Source organism: Loxodonta africana, chromosome 5 (genome assembly GCF_030014295.1).
Source record: "Loxodonta africana isolate mLoxAfr1 chromosome 5, mLoxAfr1.hap2, whole genome shotgun sequence".
NCBI lineage: Eukaryota > Metazoa > Chordata > Mammalia > Proboscidea > Elephantidae > Loxodonta > Loxodonta africana.
This window is the reverse complement of record NC_087346.1, coordinates 65,073,928-65,094,528: the sequence shown is the minus strand read 5'-3', so window position 1 is coordinate 65,094,528 and position 20,601 is coordinate 65,073,928. Positions and strand designations below refer to the sequence as shown.

Genomic DNA, 20,601 nt, shown 5'->3' with positions numbered 1-20,601 from the left:
AACTATAGGGTGGGCTATAAATCAACCAATCACTTGCAAGCTGCTTATGCAGATAGTAAATCAACCAATCGCTTGCAAGATTGCAGCACGACCAATCATTTTGGGAGAATTACAAACTCCGGGCCAGAGAAGCCATGTAGAGTAACCCACTGCACCACAGGGCAGAATACTGAAATGCTGTGGGCTTTCCTGAAAACCATCAGTCATTTTGCTGAGCATCTGCCGGTCGTGTGGATGCAAGGATTTGCATTTTGACCTGTACCACAATCTCCGTATTTGAATGTATCTCACCCTTAAAAAAAGAAACAGAACAACCAGTTGCCATCAAATTGATTTGACCATGGTGACCCATATGTGTCAGAGTAGAACTCTGCTCCATAGGGTTTTCAATGGCTAATTTTTTAGAAGTAGACTGCCAGGCCTTTCTTCCAAAGTGCCTCTGGGTGGATGTAGACCGCCAACCTTTTAGTTAGCTGCCAAGCATGTTAACCATTTGTACTGCCCAAGGACTCAACTTTCTCAGTCTACATCCTTTCTGTTCACACCCATCTTTGCCAAAGCTAATGCCAATTTCAGAGGGTGTTGTTCTAAATCCCAAGATTTGTGAGCTAGGTGGGATTGATGTGCAATACCTAAATCTATTAAATCACGAAGGGTTGCAAATTGGTGATATTCTATCATTTCCTTTTAACTTAATAATGGAAATAATTATTCAAAGAAACATCTACCTTCATGTATAATTTGTTTACCCAATTGATTCAGTTCAGATAGAAAGGGCTGGACAAATACTGGATTCTTCCCATTTATTACAAGTTTTCAAATAATAAATTGGCTCCCTATCATTGTCCCAATATGGCCAATTAGTGTTTTATTTTATTCCTGTAGTATCATTACAAACTTATGGATTTAAAATTATTTGATGAATTTCAGTCTATTGTCATTATTATCCATTTGAAAATCACATTGTCCCCTCTTTGGCCAGTGGAGGCCTATTCAGGTTGGCTCCTGAGTCCCTTTGACAGAATCTCAGTAGTCTAAAGTCTTTGATAGCTTCCCTGAAATCTGGTATGACAAGGTATTCCAGACTCATTCGTTACAATTCCTACCGAAGCCCTGAGAAACCAATCCTCTGAGGGGCCTGGATTCTAGGTTATAAGCTGGGTGGTAAGAACACTACTACTGGGTTTATCATTGTTTTTAGGTCTCTACAAGGACAGAGCTAAGGAATGCATGTGGTGTGTGTGCATGCGTGTGTTTGTGTTTCTAATAATTCATGAGTTAAATTTTAATTCTTTCCATTTAAATTTGGCATTACAGGGCTTTAGTTTCTTAACCTCTTGCGTATTAAATCTGTATCTCGTTTCTTCCACAGTGAGAACGCTGATTCTCAAGAACACATTGGTTGAAAGAAATAGAATTATTCGTAATTACTAATTCATTTTATCCCACATTACATATGCAGCATTCTCAATAACGATAATATTACCACAACTAATATAATTATACAGAACAGTTAAAATTATTTCGTATATGTGCTGTCCATTCCTTCCCTACCCCCACCCCGCCTTTTAAAAACATTGTACTATATCTACGCTAAGTACGTAACCGTGACATATTACACTCTCTCTGTTTTTGCCTGACTCAATTTCGTTTCTATATGTAACTGTGTACTCAATGCCAAATGCTTGTTCTAAGACAATGTCTCTCTAGTCATTTTTTTGCCTGAAGCTCATTCTTTAGTAGATTCCTCAGGAAATGTTCCTGGAAACAGTATTTCCTGAGTTTTTGCATGTTGATAACAGTTTGAGTACTTTATACATGAAAATTAGCTGGGCTGCTTATAAAACCCTTGGATCTCATTTTCTTTTCCTGAATGTTTTAAATATCTTATTCCATCTTCTTCTGGCATAATGCATTGTTGTCAAAAAGTCTTAGATTTTCTTTCCCTTATAAGTCACTTGCTGCTTTTTGCCTAGAAGCTAAAAGGACTTTTTTCTTTATCTTTAAAGTACAGTAATACTATTCGAATATGTCTTGGCGTTGGTTATTCTGGGCCAATATTGTCAGATACATGGTGTGCTCTTTTAATAAATGAGTTTTAAATCATTTTTTAATTAAGGAGATTATTCTTGAATTCTAGGCACTGTGTTGTTTATTTGGCTTTTTTTTTTTTAATATTTTACTGTTAACTCTCATTTGTTATCTTCTTCAAGGCTACTATTATCTGTATTTTGGATCTTGTTTGTCATCTTCAATATATGTCACTTTCTCCCAATACTTTTTATCTCTTTATTTCACCTTAATATCTCTTAAGTCATTACCTGTTGTGTTCATTCCCTCTTGTGCTCCTTCTAGTTTAGTGTTCATTTCTTAAATAATTTTCCTTTTTCTTTTAGTTTTATTTCTGATTTCTGGCACTTCATTTCTGAGTGTTTCTAATTTTGATTTATGTTGCTTTTTCATCTATTGTATCATTAAAAAAAAGTCTTTTGCTCTTTTTGAAATAGAAGATTATGGTTTTGATTTATTTTTTGGCCATGTCTTTCTAGCATGCTTTCATTGTCTGTCAGGTTATTATTTTGCTCCTTATGGAATTTAATCTTCATAGCTGTTTGCTGTTAATTTTATATTAAATTACTTTGTCTGTGATTTAGAAGGAGGTATGGTTCAGGGTAGCTTTCTACCTTCAAAAAATTGTTTCTGTTGTTTTCATTTGCATTAAAGAAGTATTATATTTAGAAAGCAACTTTCTTTCTAAGATTTCCTGGATCCATTTCCTTTTCCCACTTTTTCCAGACCTCTGGTGTTCCTATCCTGGACAATTTTTATTCTACTGCCAGTAGTTTCTCCTCTCTGTTGGGCCTGTCTGACTTGAAGGGCAGCTCTGATGACTCAGTTTTGAGAGTTCTTAGGGGCTGCCCTGCTCCAGCTCTTTCAAACTTTGTTATGTGCCCTTTGCACACACTAGCTATGGACTAGGCAAGACTCCTCCCAGTTTTGGCTGCTTATTTCGAATTGCCCTGATATGCTTTCCAATGAGCATCGACTATTCAGGGGTTTTCCTGTTCATCAGAAATCCTGCACAGACACTGGTAACATACAGGTCTGTGGCAGTTAATGGTTTGTCCTCACCCACTTGTATTTGGAGTGTGTCGGTATAATTTGTCATAGACTGTAGTAACTAGTCTCCAAAATAGGCCCCACGACGCCTCTGCTCATTGTACTTGCATCCTGCTCCTCACATCAAAAGGGAAAGATTATTTTCTTTTTCTGAATTAGGGATGGTCCTGTGACTGCTTTGACCAACAGAATGTGAAGGAAACAATATTCTGGATTTTTAATCCCAAGCCTTAAGAGGGTTGACAGTTTTTGGTAACCCAGCTGCCAGTTTGTGAGAGCCCCAAGCCACAAGAATAGGTCATGTGAAGGAGAACTGAAATGCTCAAGATGACAGCACCAGCTGGGCTCCCAGACAATAACCATTCAAGATAAACATCTTGAGTGTTCTACCCTAATTGAGCCCCCAGATGACTGCAGTCCAGCAGTGCAAGACATTAAAATGGTTGTTTTTTTTTTCCAAAGACACAAAGTTTTGGGGTGGTTTTAAATACAGTAATAAACAAACAAACAAAAAAACCCAAACCCATTGCCATCAAGTTGATTCTGACCCATAGCAACCCTATAGGACTGAGTAGAACAGCCTTATAGGGTTTATGAGGAGCGCCTAGTGGATTTGAACTGCCAATCTTTTGGTTAGCAGCCATAGCTCTTAACTACTACACCACCAGGATTTCCACATACAGTAATAGATAATTAAAACACCTACTTTTGTTGTAAATGTAGTTCATGGTTTTTAGTTTTGTTATCTAGTTGCTCTGCCTGTTTTAATATGGTGATTGGGGTGAAGGGGATTCTAAAACAATGTCCTTTACTGACCTCCACCAAAATCTTCCCAGAATACATTGTGACATAAGATTATAAGATCCGATTGGGATAGACCTCAGTTAAAATCTGTGAAACTACGAGGGAGTGTAATTTGGAAATGGAACAGAACATTGGGGACTTATAGTTTTCCCCATATGAACTTCGGCCTTCTAATCAGACCTATATGAAAATAGAGTCCTTTCTCTTCATTTTTGCCCCTCAACCCCATGTTGCAGTCTACATTGAATAAGTTAAGAATCCATATCTTGACTTTAGTTTCCTGAATAAAGTTGGGTGCCTAAATTTTCCAGGCCCCAGTGATTAGGAGCATCAACTAAAATTTCCAACAACCACGACACTTTTAAAAAAGCCAGACATGTGAGTACTACAGGTAAGCTAATAATTTGGCCCATTTTTGAACCCATCCATTCAGTTATTTGGTTTGATTAATTTGGTTTGAATGCTTATGATGACCTGGGAACTGTTCCAGGTAGTAGGGCTTTGGGTATACACCACTAAACAAGGCAAACATTCCCACTCTTGAGGATTTTTAATTCCAGTGGCTTATAGTTTTTAAATATTTGCTCAGTGGTTGTTCCACTCTTACGTAAGCATGCTGCTTGGGAAGGGCCAACCCACTTTTGGCTCCCTTCAACAACCTTCAGTACTCTCCTTGAAAAGACTTCTTCTTGTGGTGTACCCTCAAGTGGATTCTGACTCATAACAACCCTATAGGGAAGAGTAGAACTGCCCCTGTAGGATTACCTAGGCTGTAAATCTATACAGGAGCTGAGTGCCAGGTCTTTTCTCCCGCAAAGCCGATCTTTTGGATAGCAGACAAGCACTTTAACAGAGTTCTAGTAAATAACACTCTATCCATTTCATTACATTTTCAGTGATGGCATAGAGTCCCTTGGAAATTGGTTTCTTTGGATGCTACTCAACTAGTCTTCTCTTTAATCTATTTCTGATTTCAAAGAATCACTAGGGGTGAAGTCAAAACGTAGCAAGAGTTGGGGAATAATCAAGTGTTAGATTTAAATTCTTTCTGGCTAAAAACAAAAGTTACTTAGGGAGGCGCTTTAACATTTACAGTCACCATAGGATTCTGCTGAGGGTACTTCATTAGATGAGTGAGAATTTGGGGCTTTGTTCTATGTGTATGGGGCAGATTGATGGGAAGAAAAGCATATGAGTAGTGGTTGCTGAAAACAGGAAAAAGGAAAGAATAAAAGCCTGTATTTTCAACACAAACAATTTAAGAAAATCTAGTATTTTAGAAGCTTCCTTCATGTACAACCTGGAAATGTACATTAAGAGGAAACCTTCTACCCACTCTATGACCATCCTTTTCCCATCCTTGTTCTCCTGGGATCTGTCAGTGGGTGGGAGACATTGTCATTGTTTATTATGCTCATAAGCCTGCATGGATGCGAATGACATATATTTAGAAATCAAAATAAAGCTTAAGGAAGATCTTCAATTTAATGGAAACTCGTCTAGTCATTTGAGAACCACAAAAGCTTTTTAGGGAAAATCTGCCTCTGCATGGTGGAGGAAGTGTGGGTGTACTGCAGTCCCGGTGACACCTTGTGATGTCAGTCACCCCCAGCCTGAGGCTGATTGGCTGTGAAGAGCTGGAGCAGAGTTTAAATTCCTGTCCCATCAGAGAAGTGCTCAGAATATCAACATAAGATTGGCTTCACTGGGCATCGATTTCCTCTGTGAGAACTTCAACCTGAGTTTTGAGACTTTTTGGGAAAAGTCATTGTGAACTCAAGAGGGTAAGACAGTTTCATCTTTTAATTTTTTTTTAATGACTTCTACTGTACAATTGAAAAATATGACATGTGTATACATGTTGAGAGGCATTATGCCATGCAGAGAGTTGGGGAACGCTATGCTTGGGTAAAAACAATTCCCATTTATGTGCCTGTTGTTTAAGTCACAGTAATTAATGATGTTAAATGACATGTAAGTCACTAGAGACTGGTGTTTTTCTTTGTAATACCTTAATTAGATCTCTGCATACTACTTCTGAAAGGGAAAGTTTACTGAACAGGAGGCAGATAGAAGGTTATTTTGAAGTTTAGCTTTAATTAGCAAAACAAATAAAACTTGCATTTAGGTTTTGTAGATACCAAGATATTCATGGCCTATAAGACAGAGTGAAAGAATCTAAACTATATTGGCAAGACTTTCAATATAAAGTCCTTTTAATTAAAAGTCATTTAATGCTATTTATCTAGAGACATTCAGTAATATGCATTATGAACTGAGTAACTGAAAGAAGACATGAAGCACGGAAATAAATCAATGGTGTAATAATTATAATACTTTCGTATTGCTAAGCATGGGCGTTCGTGTTAGAATGATGCCTTACATAAAGTCAAAATCAAACAAATGTTGAATTTAGTTATCTTTTGAAATGTTTTCTAATGTAGAAGGCTTACGCATGTACAGTCATGTGGCGTATAATATCCCTTTGGGCAATATCCAACCGTATATGTGTCTGTGGCCCCCATAAAGTTATAACAGAGTTCAGAAATCCCAGAGTAATAATAATAATAATGTTTCGATGCTCATTGCAAAGTAGTGCCCATTTGTTACTATGAACTATTGTACGTATCTCAAATTTTTAATATAATAGGCTTTATAGGGGTTGGTTCGTAATTATGGGTTGTACTTAAGTTGGATGTTTATAATGCTAGGGACTGCCTGTATATAGTACGGTGTTCGCACAATGTCTAAATCACATTACATCTTATTTCCCAGAATGTGTCATGGACGTTAAGGGACTCATGACTGTATATACTCTTATCCATATGTATTTTTATTTGCTGCTTTTATTCCACTTCTTCATCTTTATCAGAAAAGTTTGTCTTCCACAACAGAGAGCAGGAGTTGTGGTCAAGCAATGCATTTCTGAATGACATCTAGAAGATGCCAGGTATAATAGTAGTTCTTCAAGCAACCTACTCCAGGGATAACAACTTCTGGTTAGCCAAACTTCCTGTTTAACTCAGGGTTAAATAGACGATCCTACTTTTAATTTGCTGATTAGAAACATGTGAACGTAAAAACAATTTTCTAAAGGGTATTAGCCAACTTACCCACCTCAAAATGGTGACGTATACCAATGTGTTTCAGATGCTTGGAGGCTTTCTAAGTTCATGTTTAATTTGGGGGTGCCTTATTGTTATTTTGGAGCCCTGGTGGCACAGTGGTTGAAAGCTCAGCTGCTAAAAGGTCAGCATTTCGAATCCACCAGGCCCTCCTTGGAAACCCTACGGACCAGTTCTACTCTGTCCTATAGGGTTGCTATGAGTGGGAATTGACTCAATGCCAACCAGTTTGGTTTTATTTGGTTTATAGTTAGCTTACAGTTGTTCAAAGTGCATGATGTTGATTTGATTGCAATTGATCTCATGACAATACAATTGGAAATGTTGGAAATTTTTATTGGTTTATTTGTTTGGTTCTCTGAATTTAGAGCTCATACCCTGGCCATATTTATTTTCAAAGAGTAATAAAGAAACAAATTCTATGTAATGGAGGTTCTGGTTAGCTGGGTTTTGAGTAATTTTGCTTTTGTAAGACTAGCTTATTATTAGCACAACTGCTATACCTCAGCATCTAGCACAGTGCCTGGCAGACAGGATGTTCTCAATAAGTATTTGTTGACTACTAATGAATATGCTGTTCATTAGTATTATTGAAGATAACAATACTAAGACATAAATTAGCGTATCAAGTCTAATAAATCATTTTTTGAGGAAAAAGAGTTCATGATTTTTTCAAATTTTTGTTTCTATTTCATTTCCGTTCACATAAAAGAAGATACATAATTTTCAAGTGAATCTTAATTTTGGGAAAACTCCAGAACAATTGCCTTTATTTAGGAGCCAAAAGATCTGTTGACTACATTCAAAACCTGAACTGCATCCCCCCCAACCTAAATATTTTCAATTTTTTTCGACTCTTTGAAAACAGTTTAGAAATGTTCAAAGTCTAATACAGTGTCTTGCAAACAGGCAGAACTCAAATTACAGTTGTAGGCTACTGCATATCTTTTTTTTTTTTTTTTAAGTTTAACAGTGGATGTTCTTTAAAGTTTGTTGTTTTCACTTGAAAATACACCACACAAAAGTATAATTAGTCTTATCAAAAATATGAATTGAAAACCTAATGCAGTGTTTAAGATCTGGCTTCCTATAATGCTTACTGAGGGACTACGTTTTCTCGGGAGGCAACATCAATTCTGAGGATCTCTGGGTTGCTTTTATTTTTATCTGCCACATTTCCATTTGGGAAATTATTGCTGTGTGTCAGGGTGGTAACTGACATTTCCAGAAGCCATGAGGAAGTTAGTGCATCTTTCTTATGCTTCATAATATTCCATCGCTAAATAGCATTGACGCTGTAAGCATCCTTGGTAAACATCATTGATCATTTAGAAAAATGCTCTGGTGGCACCCTTTCCACGTTTTTTGTTATTTAGATAAGAGAGAAGGAAGAGAAAACACAAGAGGAGAACTCAATATTTACTGGCCTTTAATCAAATTTTTTTTTTAATCAAGGCTGAGATATTTACTTATTTCAGAGCATCTTAGGATTACCACACTACTTAAATTTCACTTCGAAAATTAAAATGGTGCCCTGCCTGATTTTCATTTGATCTGTGATGTTGAAACCACTGGCTTGTGATTATTTGGAGGGTATCATATTTGGGGAAACTTTCCTTCACTTAACAAATGAACCTAAGAACTTAAAATAAGGGCTTGATTGTTGGAACTAATGGAAAGTAACATCGCTTGAATTAGGCTTGTTTTAGTTGAGAATTTCCGTATGTTTTTTTTTTTTCTGTTGATATTAGATAAAGGATTTAAAAAACAAAAACCCCTCAAATAATCTTGAAACACAAGGACTGATATGTACCATACTTAATTAGAATAAAGAAAATAACACAAACTATAAGTGACAATGATGAAGAGGGATAGTGATCATGATATAAAATAAGAGGCCCTGGTTGACTATTTCGAGTTTTTGAAAGTAGAACAGAACTGAGGAATGATCCCAGTCTCCTCTATCTTAGGGTTTCTTTTGTTTTTTGGAATAGATATTAAAAAGATTTGATGACTTCCTGAGCCAATGTTTTCAGAATGTTTATTGAGTAGTTATACCTATTTCTTAGATTAACAGTTAAAATTACTTGGGGGCACTTTCAAAACTAACCTGTCCGTTTGCCCACTTTCAGCGAATTGATTTATGACTCTGGGCTGGGACTTGTGGGCTAGTGCTTTTTAGTGCTTTTGTTTTTTGTTTGTTTTTAAAGCTTCCCAGGTGATACTGATGGACAGCTAGGGCTGAGAATTGCTGACTCAGATCTCTTGTTACTAGTATAGTAAATATTTAACATTTTAAGTGATAAATTAACAGAAGTGAAGTCTGAAATAAACTTGCAAGATCTTTTGCAAAACGTATGGACGTCCATCCAACAAGCCTGTTAGCACAGCTATCAGGCCCTACTACTGTGGGCAAGTTACTTTCAAAATCTGAAGTCTATCTATTTTTAGATGTAGAACAAATTGTTTTCCAAATCCCACAGGTTCTTAAAGGGTAAATCGAAGCCTCCTTCCAGGAAAGTACAGTTTGATTTGGCTATCAGCACGATTCACAAGTGTACGACAAACCTCTAATCTTCTCCAGCTCCTTCAGGACCACGACTGACACTTGCAAGGATTTAGCATAGTCGTGTATAATGTGGGACTAATTGACTCAGAAAATGTTAAGAGCTTTCTAGAACTGTAATATGAAGACTGCCATAGTGATCTCCAACAGACCAAGAAAAAAAAAAAAATGTATTTTGTCTAGACATTAGTATGTGATTGTAAATGTGACTTAGAAGTCATTTGTGTGTGTTTCTGTGTGTGTGTGCGTGTTTCAGGACAAACGCTTGGTATGGTGTCAATAAATGTAGTCTTTTGGGGGCATAAATTTATCAGGTTGCTTTGGTACACTGAGCTGCAAAATTATTATGAATGTGAGTGATCAGAAATTTCTCTATTCCTGTTTCTTTTTTAAAATTATTTTTGCCAAATTGTTCCTGTTTTTTTTAATTGTGGCAAATATAGGCAACAAAATATTTGCCATTTCTCTGAGCGTCACATGTGCACATGTGATATTAATTATGTTCATCATTATTCCAGTGTCTTTCTGCCTCCCTGTTAAGAGTTAGCGAAGAAGTGTTAGATCTGCCTGTTGAAAAGTTTTCACCTTATCTCTTAGGAGTGAGTTGTTTTGTAAATAAGAAAAAAAAAATGTTGCATAGGAAAATGTCTTATGTCCTTCATCACAGGTAGAAGGGGCACACTCGGCTATGAAGACCAGCATCCTGCTTGTGTTCCTCTGGGGGTTATCCTGCGCTCTTCCAGTAAGTACCAGGCTAAGGATGTGTGCAAATTCCTTTTATACCTAAAACGCCACAATTTTCACTGGATATGAACCAAGGTGGCTGTCTGTGTTCTGTGGTTGTGTGCCGTAGAGTCGATTTCAACTCATAGTGATCGTATAGGACAGAGTAAAACTGCACCGTTGTGTTTCCTAGGCTGTATGTCTAGTCAGATGAAAATAGTAATTTATTAGAAGTTGTTCTCTTTAAAACAGCATCAAAGTTATTCCTCATTCTATTCAGGGGCCATTCACATAGCTAATGAGTCTCGTTTTTCTTCGTCATAAACTGGTTGCCATCCAGTCGATTCTGGCTCATGCAGTGTTCTCATAGTGTCCTCCTCAGGCCAGCGTCATCAGGATCAACTAAGACTTTGCTAGGAATGAAAATTCTTGTGTCCTGCTTCCGGTCTAATGAACCAGAATCTCTGGGGACGGGACATGACAATCTGTGTTTTAGAAAGGCTTCCAGGTGATTTTAATGCATGCTAAAATTTAACTACCATTACTCCTTAGTAAAAGAGTCCTGGTGGCACAGTGGTTAAGCAGGCTTAAGGTGGGCAGTTCAAGCCCACCTGCTGCTCCAAGGGAGAAAAACATTTCAGTCTGCTCCTGTAGACATTACAGCTTTGGAAACCCTGTGGGGCAGCTCTACTCTGACCTATAGGGTCGCTGTAAGTCGGAAACCACTTGGTGGCAGTGGGTTTGGGGTTTGGGCTCCTAAGTAGGAATCCTGGGTGATGCAAATGGTTAACGCATTTGGCTGCTAGCAGAAAGGTTGGAAGTTTGAGTCCACCCAGAGTCACCTCGGAAGAAAGGCCTGGTGATCTCCTTCCATAAGGCCACAGCCATTGGAAATGTTGTGGAGCACATTTCTACTCTGACACATACGGGGTCATCATGAGTGGGAGTCGACTCAGTGGTAACTAGTTGACTGGCTGGTCGCTCCTAAGTATGTAAAGTGTTAGTAACTGTTGCCTTGAAAATTGCCTTGTGAGTTGACCTTGTATGCCAAATTTTCTAGGTAGCCAGGTACCAAAATACTGAATCCAAGAGCTCTGAAGAATGGAAGGTAAGCAGAAATATGACTTTCTTGGAAAACCTGTGTTATTTTAATATATTATTATTATAGCCAAATAGGTTCCATTGCAAATTTTGAATCCGCTAATGATTCAATGAGTACAATCATAGCCTAAATTATAGATAAATATACTAGGTAATAAGTTGTATCTTCTAGTTCATGTAAGATGATTTAGTTTACATCACACTTCAACTCCAACTTAATAGTACAACTGGTGTACTTTTTTTTTCTTTTAGCTTTATTCTTGTAATGAATACATACAGTAGTGCAAGGGGATGGATAACAATGAGCCAAGGCTGTCCGGGAAAGGCCAAGACTAGAAATCTGTTTTAACAGGAGAGATAACATACGTCCAAGAAGGCAAGAGGTCAAGTCCTAGAGGGTGAAGAAAGAAAGGAGAATGAGAAGACACTAGAGTCTTTGGGATGACAATTTGTGTTCATTGAATGCTGATTCTCAAACCAATGGTCATTTACTTTTAGAACTCAAGAACCATTGCCAAGTATGTGCCTGAGTGCTTTACGTGTATCAACTGCTTAATCTTCACAACAGCCTTATTGATTAGGTGTTATTCTATTCCCATTTTACAGATGAAAAAACTGAGGCACAGAGAGTAACCTAGTCTACCAGGTTATATGGTTAATTAGCGCTAGAGACAGGCTTTGAATTTAGGTTACTCTGGCCCCAGAGTCAACATTCTTAACCAGAGTATTATGTCCCTCTCAGACAGGGGCTAGGTCTAGTAAGTCAATAAATTTTCAATATTGGCACCAGAAGTAAAGGTTAAAATCTTGTGCCAAGTGACAGCATTTTGTTAACTACCTTATTTCCTGCTGGATTTTTTTTGAGTGGAAAGTTTTAATGAAACAAGAAACTAAACTGTTCCGTGTGTTAAATGTCATCTTCAATTTGGTGGAATAGTAGAATATTTTGATTGGGAAGGGACGTAAAATCATTTTTTCATTTGACAAGACCCTGAAGAAGGAGATTTGGGATATGATATCCTGGTGGTAGAGGACTTGGCAACAGACCTCAGCACAGGTGATGAGGAGAAAGCGGGATGCCCAGTGTGGCGAGGCTTGGTCTGGGGACCTGGGGCAGCTGTGTGTGATATTTAGGTTATGATATCTGCTTGGTGCATAATGGCTTTTTTAAAAAAATTTATTGTGCTTTAAGTGAAAGTATACAGAGCAAATTCATTTCTCATTCAAAAATTTATGAATAAATTTTTTCTTGACATTGGTTGCAATCCCCACAATGTGTCAGTACTCTCCCCCTTTCCACCCCAGCTTCCCCAGGTCCATTCAACCAGTCTCCTGTCCCTTCCTGACTTCTTGTCTTTGCATTTGGGCAGGTGTCGCCCACTTGGTCTCCTATACTTGATTAATCTAAAGAGTACATTTCTCATGAGTGTTACTGTTTCTTTTATAGGCCTGTCTAATCTTTGGCTGAAAGGAGAACTTCGGGAGTGGCTTCAGTTCTGAGTTAAAAGAATGTCTCAGGGGTTCCTCCAGTCTTTGTCGGACCAATAAGTCTGGTCTTTTTTTGTGAATTTTAATTTTGTTCCACATTTTTCTCCTGCTGTGTCTGGGACCCTCTTATTGTGATCCCTGTCAGAGCAGTTGATATTAGTAGCTGGGCACCATCTAGTTATTCTGGGCTCAGGCTGGTGAAGGCTGTGGTCCATGTGATCCATTAGTCTTTTGGTCTAATATTTTCCTTGTGTCTTTGGTTTTCTTCATTCTCCTTTGCTCAGGACAGAATGAGACTAATAGATGTATCTTAGATGGCTGCTTTCGCAAGCTTTTAAGACCACAGATGCTGCTCACCAAAGTGGGATGTAGAACATTTTTTTAAATGAATTATGTTATGCCAGTTCACCTAGATGTTCCCTGAAACCATGGTCCCCAGCCCTAAGCCCCAATAACTCAGCCCTTCAAGGTGTTTTGATGTGTCTAGGAAGCTTCTAGGCTGTGCCCTTTTTGTGTTCTATTGTATACATGAATATTCATGCTGTACATACAAGTATGTATATAAAAATATCCACAGTCTAACCTGTGTGTGTGGTTATATTCCCATATGCCCTCCTTCCCCTATACAGCATGTGTATCTGCCTGTAAGTTATTGTTTGTTTTTAATGTTGTTATAGGGTTGTATATGTTATAGTATTTACTGCAGTTGCCTCTTTTTTTTATCCTGTCTTCCTCTAAGTGTCTTCCTTTGCCTTGGTTCCTGCTGGCTTTTTTTGTGTGATAGCTTGGGCCTAAGGCTTTTGGTGGTGGCCAGATTATGTAAGAAGGTTGAGGTGTGGCCCTGCCCTTGATGAGGCCAGGAAAGACATTGCAGATTTATTATATAAACTTTCATCAAAGATAATCATGGACTGGTTAATTTAAAAGCAGTCACTATCGATTCTCCTTCTCATTCCACTAGAGTAAGAGTAGCACAAACAGGGGCGTTTCCCACTCTTGACATGAGAAGAATACCAATGTCTTGCTCCCCTCCACCCCATAATTCCTGATGATAGCTGACTGGAATAGAGGTTGCTGCATGGTGTAGCCTGCAGTTCCAGGGCAAAGACTTAAAGTGATTATAGCTCGTTTCTCTAAAGGAGACATTGCTGGGAGGCATGTTGAAGACATGCCAACAGGAGCTCCTCCCTGCTGTACTTTGTGCATTGGATGTTCACACCACTGCTTGGCATTGAGCCACACAGGGACCTAGTTGTGTTCACAGAGGTCACCAGAGGTGTTGTTGTTAGGTGCTGTCAAGCCAGTTCCAACTCAGTGACCAGAGGTGACTTGGGTATTCTCATGGCTTTTGCAAGACTGAAGAAAGTAAACAAATAGGAACTCTGAATAGTTAAGGCTTAGAAATGGCATTTGTTTTTATTATCAGTGATTTTATGTGAAAGAAGAAAGGTTAATGGCTCTCTCAATTCAATTTTGTCTACTATTAATTTTATAAGGTGGATGTTTTTAAAATAGATCATTTCCTTAGTTTATATCACATCGAATAGTTCTCAAGATGCTTCCATTGGTTTTAGCTGATTCTATCTTCATTAGTAACCCTATGGGCCAAGGACAGTGGATGTTAACTTTCTTAATTTATGACTAGGGAACTGAAGGTAAGATTGAAGTGAATTGCCCAAGTTCAGGTAGGTTTATCAACCACACCAGTTTACTTGGGACTTAGGATTTCCTGGAACACAGGACTTTCAGTGCTCAAACTGAGGCTTAAATCTGGATTCTGAGTTCCAAGGCTGTTTTTCCTGTATTACATTTCCTCAAGGTTGTATAAGCAACCGACTTTAAATAAAGTATATTTTTCTGTAAACGAAGCATCAGAATTATAAAAAATCTCCTAGGTCTTTTCTAACCCCAAATCTTTTCAGGCCACTAGTCATCCCATATTCATTTTTCAACCATTTCACCATAAAATTCCATTATTACTCATGTAAATGTAAAATATGTATCAATAAACTAAAAAAGTCACCTAAAACTGTTCTAAATATTTGCAATGTGGATGACATAACCCATCTGTGAAGGAGTAACTTGTTTTCCTTCCTTTTCTGCAGGGTCGGTTGGCTAAGACACCAACACTGCCCTCGGTAACTATCTCATTTATTTTTATCATAAACATCTCATGAAATAACTTGATTTTAACACTCTTCCCATCGCCTCATGCCATTTTGAAAGTAGTAAATCTAAACCACAAACAATTGATATGTATTATTATTTTTTGTTTCCTGAGCAATTACTAAAAGGAAAAATAAACGCTTTTTTTTCCCCTCCTTTTTTTTTTCAGGAGAGCAGTGAGTCATCAGAAGAAAGTAAAGATAGCTCAGAGGAACAGGTAATTAAGCAGACCTTTCTGAACTTTTCAGGCTACTTAGGAAATGGAGGAAATGATGTTATATTAAATTACCTGGCAGCTGTTCTAAATATAACATTTTCTAACCATTGTTTATGTTGGCTAAATAGTCCTGTAAAATAAGAAGGGAAAAAGGAACGGGGAGAATTTAGACATTGTGGACATGCTATTCATTCCAAATGTATCACTGGGACTAGATTGGAGAAATTGTGGCCCTAAATGTCCGTTCTACTTAAAAACAAAACAAACAAAAGACATGCACACACATACAAATGGTCACTGATTATATAAGTAATAGCTTACTCGTCATTCTAGAATGTTGCTTTTACAATTGGAGAAGTTCAGATCAAGAGAGAAGCAGTGTTCAGGCAAACAAGAAGTGTCTGATGGGCCTGGACATCTCTGTGTCCAGGATCCTGGTGGAGAAGGGAAAAGGAAAGCCCTGAGGAATCTCTAAAGAAACAGCTGCTTTGTTGTTAGGTGCTGTTGAGTTGGCTCCGACTCATATAACGACCTCATGCACAACAGAATGAAACACTGTCTGGTCCTGTGCCATCATCACAATCATTGTTAGGCTTGAGCCCATTGTTGCAGCCACTGTGTCAGTCCATCTCATTGAGGGTCTTCCTCTTTTTTGCTCATTTAGTAATGACTATTTATTTAAAATAGGCCCGTCTGTGTCTTAGAGAGGAAGACAAACTACCCAGAACTATCATAGTCAGCAAGTGGCTTATCCCCAGAACTTGCCTCATTTCTCTTTACTAAAAACTAGTGGTTTTTTTTGTTTTGTTTCCATTTTTCCAAGACTAAATGTCATTACTTTCTAAGATATCCTATCATTTGGGCCAAATTCAATACCGTGGGGGCTCCAGAGATTTGGAGAACCATGTTTCTCCCTGAAGCTTTGACCCATGTTGTATTCTACACCTAGCCAGCCTTGGAAGATGAATTATTAGGCTTTTTATCCCTATTTACTAAAAAGCTGTCAAAGAGATATTCTAGGAATTTAAAAACATAGAATTGTGGAAATGCTCTTTTTAGGGGATTTTATGATTATTACCTCAATGTCCTCTGAACTCTGAAATGAGGGCAACTGTCCATGCTTGAAAGGGGTGTGATATGTGCCTAGGGGGTATGATAAGCTGAATACAACCTCAATTCCAGCATGCCAGTGTACAACTTCAGCAGTAGGAAGAGACGACATCATCTTGTATTCCCAATTGAAAACTCAGATTTGATCAGTGGGGACATGTAGAAAAAGGAAAAAAGAAAATCACAACTAATCTCAGTTGCAGAGTATGGTAGTAACAACAGCCTACTTGACTCATTGAGCAGGAAGACTCATTATCCTTCTTTATCCACATAGAACATGCATCTGTTTTTACTCGTTGTGGTCATCTCTCTGACCTCACGCTTAGTACCAAGCTGCCCTAGTGGTCACACTACTAGTAATCTTCTAGCTGAGCCTTCTGCAGACAACACTCTGCCTGTACAAATGTGGTGTAAACATGGCTTGAGTGAGGTGTTTACCTTACTACAATATTTTATTTCAACTAAAGATTTCATCCTTTTTGTCCTAATACATTTTGTTTCAGGATTCATTAGAAAAAAGATATTTGGGTCATTTTAAGGTCATCCAATATTTTTAAAAACTCTGTTTTAAACTAATTAAGAAGTGAGCATTATAAGACAACTGTCTAATTCACAAAAAAATTCTCTGAGAATTTCCTTTAAGGAAATTAAATTAGAGTTGAGTTTAATAACTGTGATATCTATAAAGTATTTTTTTAGTAAATTTTTATAGGATTGAGTGAAGTGTGCCCATATAAAATTAAATAATTTGAATTTGGGCTCCTCTTCATTTGCTTACTTAACCTCTAGTAGAGATGCAGATGAGTAGTAAAACTGACCCTGGGTTAGAAAAGGGACACAGGAAGGATAAAGCAGAAAGAGCCTAGAGAGGGGCTAGATGACAGCCTCTATAATCAGCTCCTGGAGTACTGACCATGTCTGTTAACTTCAACCTCCAGGAAAATGAAGACCCTAGTGAAAGCAGCGAATCAGAGGAGGGCCGGGGCCATGATGATCGTCAATATATTTATAGACCAGCTGATGGTCTCTCTAGGAGAGGAGGAAAAGGAGGAGATGATAAAGATGATGATGAAGATGACAGTGGAGATGATACCTTTGGTGATGAGGATAATGGCCTAGGCCCTGAAGAGGGACATGAAGGAGGAAACGTCAGACTCCAAAGTGATGAAGACTCTGCTGACACCACACAATCCAGAGAAGATAGCACCCCACAAGGGGAAGACAGTGACCAAGATACCACTATTGAGAGCAGGGAGGTCGACAATGAGGGCGAGGTGAACAGCAGGCCTGAGGCAGGTGACTTCACCCATGAGAGCGAGAGTGAGGAGCGCTGGGTAGGAGGTGGCAGTGAAGGGGATAGTAGCCATGGGGATGGCTTCGAGTTTGATGACGAGGAAATGCAGAGTGATGATCCAGACAGCGTTAGAAGTGACAGAAACAACTCTAGGATGAGCAGTGCCAGTATCAAATCAGAAGAATCCAAAGGGAAGAGTGATGAACAAGCAAGTACTCAAGATTCAGACGGCAGCCAATCAGCTGAGAATCCCAGAAGGAAGTTTTTCAGGAAGTCCCGCCTTTCTGACGAAGATGACAGGAGTGAGCTTGTGGATAGCAACACGATGGAAGAATTCAAGAGTGACTCCTCAGAAAACAGCAGTTCCAAAGAAATAGGCCTTAGCCAATCCAGAGAAAACAAGAGTGACTCTCGAGAAGACAGCAAGGAGAATCAATCTCAGGAAGACAACCAAAATGTACAAGACCTTAGCAGTGAATCTAGTCAAGAGGCTGACCTCCCACCTCAAGAAAACAGTAGTGAATCTCAGGAAGAGGTAGTGAGTGAGTCCAGGGGTGATAACCCAGATCAAAACACCACCAACCATTCAGAAGAAGACCAGGAGGACAGTGACTCCAGTGAAGAAGACAATGTGAGTAAGCCCTCTAATTCGGAAAGTGAATCCAGAGAGGAGCAAGCTGACAGTGACTCCAATGAGAGCCTCAAATCCTCAGAGGAAAGCCCAGAGTCCGTTGAGGATGAGAACAGTTCTAGCCAGGAGAGTCTTCAGTCTCAGAGTGCCTCCACAGAGAGCCAGAGTGAGGAAAGCCAGTCTGAGCAGGACAGCCAGTCTGTGGAAGATGATGACAGTGATTCTCAGGACAGCAGCAGATCAAAAGAAGACAGCAACTCTACTGAGAGCAAATCGAGCAGCGAAGAAGATGGCCAGTCCAAAAACACTGAGATAGAAAGCAGAAAATTAACAGTTGATATTTATCACAACAAACCCATTGGGGATCAAGATGACAATGACTGCCAAGATGGCTATTAGCATCAGCTTTCCTTAGAAATGGCTCACACATAAAGAAATCTTGGGGATGAGAGAGTAGGGAAATCATTACAACTATAATTTATTGATCTTTTCATCAAAAAGACAACCAGAGGCCATTTCTTTTGGAAAGGAATTGCTGACATTACTCTTGTTGCCAGGGTGTCATCATTCTAGAGGTTCACAGAACGTGGGATGACATCAGGACATACTCAATGAGCCTGGAAGCAAAGAAAGATGCACGTTATAGCTTCACAGCTGAAATAGTTCCTAATTCATTAGCCCAACAAACAGTTATTGAGATTCTATTATGTACCAGGCACTGTGCTAGGTGCTGGGGATATAAAGAAGCTTAAGACTTGTTTCTTGCTCCTGAGGAGCTTATGATCTAAAGAGGATAAATATGAGGGAAATAAAAATTATTACAATCCAATGTGATGATGCTATAACAGAATTGTGAACAAAGTACCAAGGAAGCATAGAAGAGGGTGACCAACTTTGCCTTGGAGGATCAGGGAAGACTTCACTGGGAAAGACAATGGAGTTGGAGGGTTGGATCACATTTGTCTATTGAAGAAGGGAGATATTATTTATTCTTAGGATAAGCAATAGTAAAACCTATTGACTAAAAATTTAGTTTCTGAAAACACTGTTGAATTTTGGCGTAGTGAAGTGGTTTGGACAAACAGTTTTTTTTCCCCCAACTATTTTATCCTGTTTGATGTTTTTTGTGGAATTCCCATGAACATCACATCATTGACTACTAGTTGGATAGGGGAGGGTGGTAGAAAGAAATAAATTTTTAAATAGATAATTTTTAGCTTTATTTGTCCTGAAATCAGCTCATGTGCAATGTTAGAAAAACTGTTCTCTGAATCGATTACATATGTTGCACATGGCAAAATTGTGTAGCTAGATTTAAATTGGTTTTCGCCAAATACCCTTCGAAATGTTACCTCAACATAAAATATTTGTTTTGTAATAAAGATCATAATATTCAGTAGAAATGTGTGCTTATTTTTTATAATAGTGTTGGTTATTTGGATATGTCTATGTTAAGCAATTCTTTCTTTACCACATTATGAAATACTTTATTAATTTTCCCCCATTAAAATGAAAGATTTTTTTAAGTTATTTTGTGAAAAACTTATTACTAATATTAGTCAAATTACTTTGTGTTGCTTATGATAGTTCCTGAAATAAATCTGTTAAAGACGAGAAAAAAAATAAATTCTCAACTTTTGTATGAGGCCACATGAAATGTTCATAATAGTTGAGTTTAACATTAGTTCTTGCTGGTCTCTCAGATGGTCATTTGTGTAAAATATTCTTACATTTTTATTTCTTTCAGGGAAATAGCTTCACCTCAGCACTTGTACTTTCAAATGTGTTTTTACCCATACTTCCACAGGAATACATCAGAATACCCAGAAAAATTTATTGGGAATCAAGAAGACTTCCTAGCCTTCAGTCTGACCCTTCCCATCCTTCACATATCTCTATTCTCCCAAAATGTCAAAACTGTTGTCATTAAAGTCACTTGGGAGAGCATATAAGTACGTATGCATATATATATATATATATATATATATTCTCTCTCTACACACACGCACACACATACACACATACGTATATATACATATTCTCTAGTCCTCCTCCTTGAGATTTTAAATTAATAGGTCTAGAGTGGGACGCATAGGTCTTCATTTTTAAAATGACCCCTGGAGATTCTAATGTAGCCTTGTCTACATACCTACATGTGGGAACCAAGGCTCTATGGCTGTATAAATTGTTAATTAGCAGACTCCAGGACAGCTAGTTAGCGTGCTCATGGCTGACCATAAGGTTGGTGGTTGCAGT

The 20,601-nt window shown here is 38.2% G+C and overlaps 1 protein-coding gene across 1 annotated transcript; it reads left to right on the top strand.

The window, feature by feature from the left end:
• The first annotated feature begins 10,303 nt into the window (after window positions 1-10,303).
• Window positions 10,304-20,076, top strand: DMP1 (dentin matrix acidic phosphoprotein 1). The gene is made up of 4 exons (XM_064286278.1): window positions 10,304-10,361; window positions 11,403-11,446; window positions 15,033-15,065; window positions 17,359-20,076. The coding sequence occupies exons 1-4, from the start codon at window positions 10,304-10,306 to the stop codon at window positions 18,742-18,744; spliced, it is 1,521 nt and encodes a 506-aa protein (XP_064142348.1). The 3' UTR covers window positions 18,745-20,076.
• Window positions 20,077-20,601: the final 525 nt, after the last annotated feature.

Excerpts from the sequence above, each read along its gene's own strand:
- DMP1 (XM_064286278.1), top strand. The coding sequence starts at position 10,304 with ATGAAGACCAGCATCCTGCTTGTGTTCCTCTGGGGGTTATCCTGCGCT. Across the intron at positions 11,447-15,032 it reads AGAGCTCTGAAGAATGGAAG|GGTCGGTTGGCTAAGACACC; the intron begins GTAAGCAGAAAT and ends CCTTTTCTGCAG. Across the intron at positions 15,066-17,358 it reads AGACACCAACACTGCCCTCG|GAAAATGAAGACCCTAGTGA; the intron begins GTAACTATCTCA and ends TTCAACCTCCAG.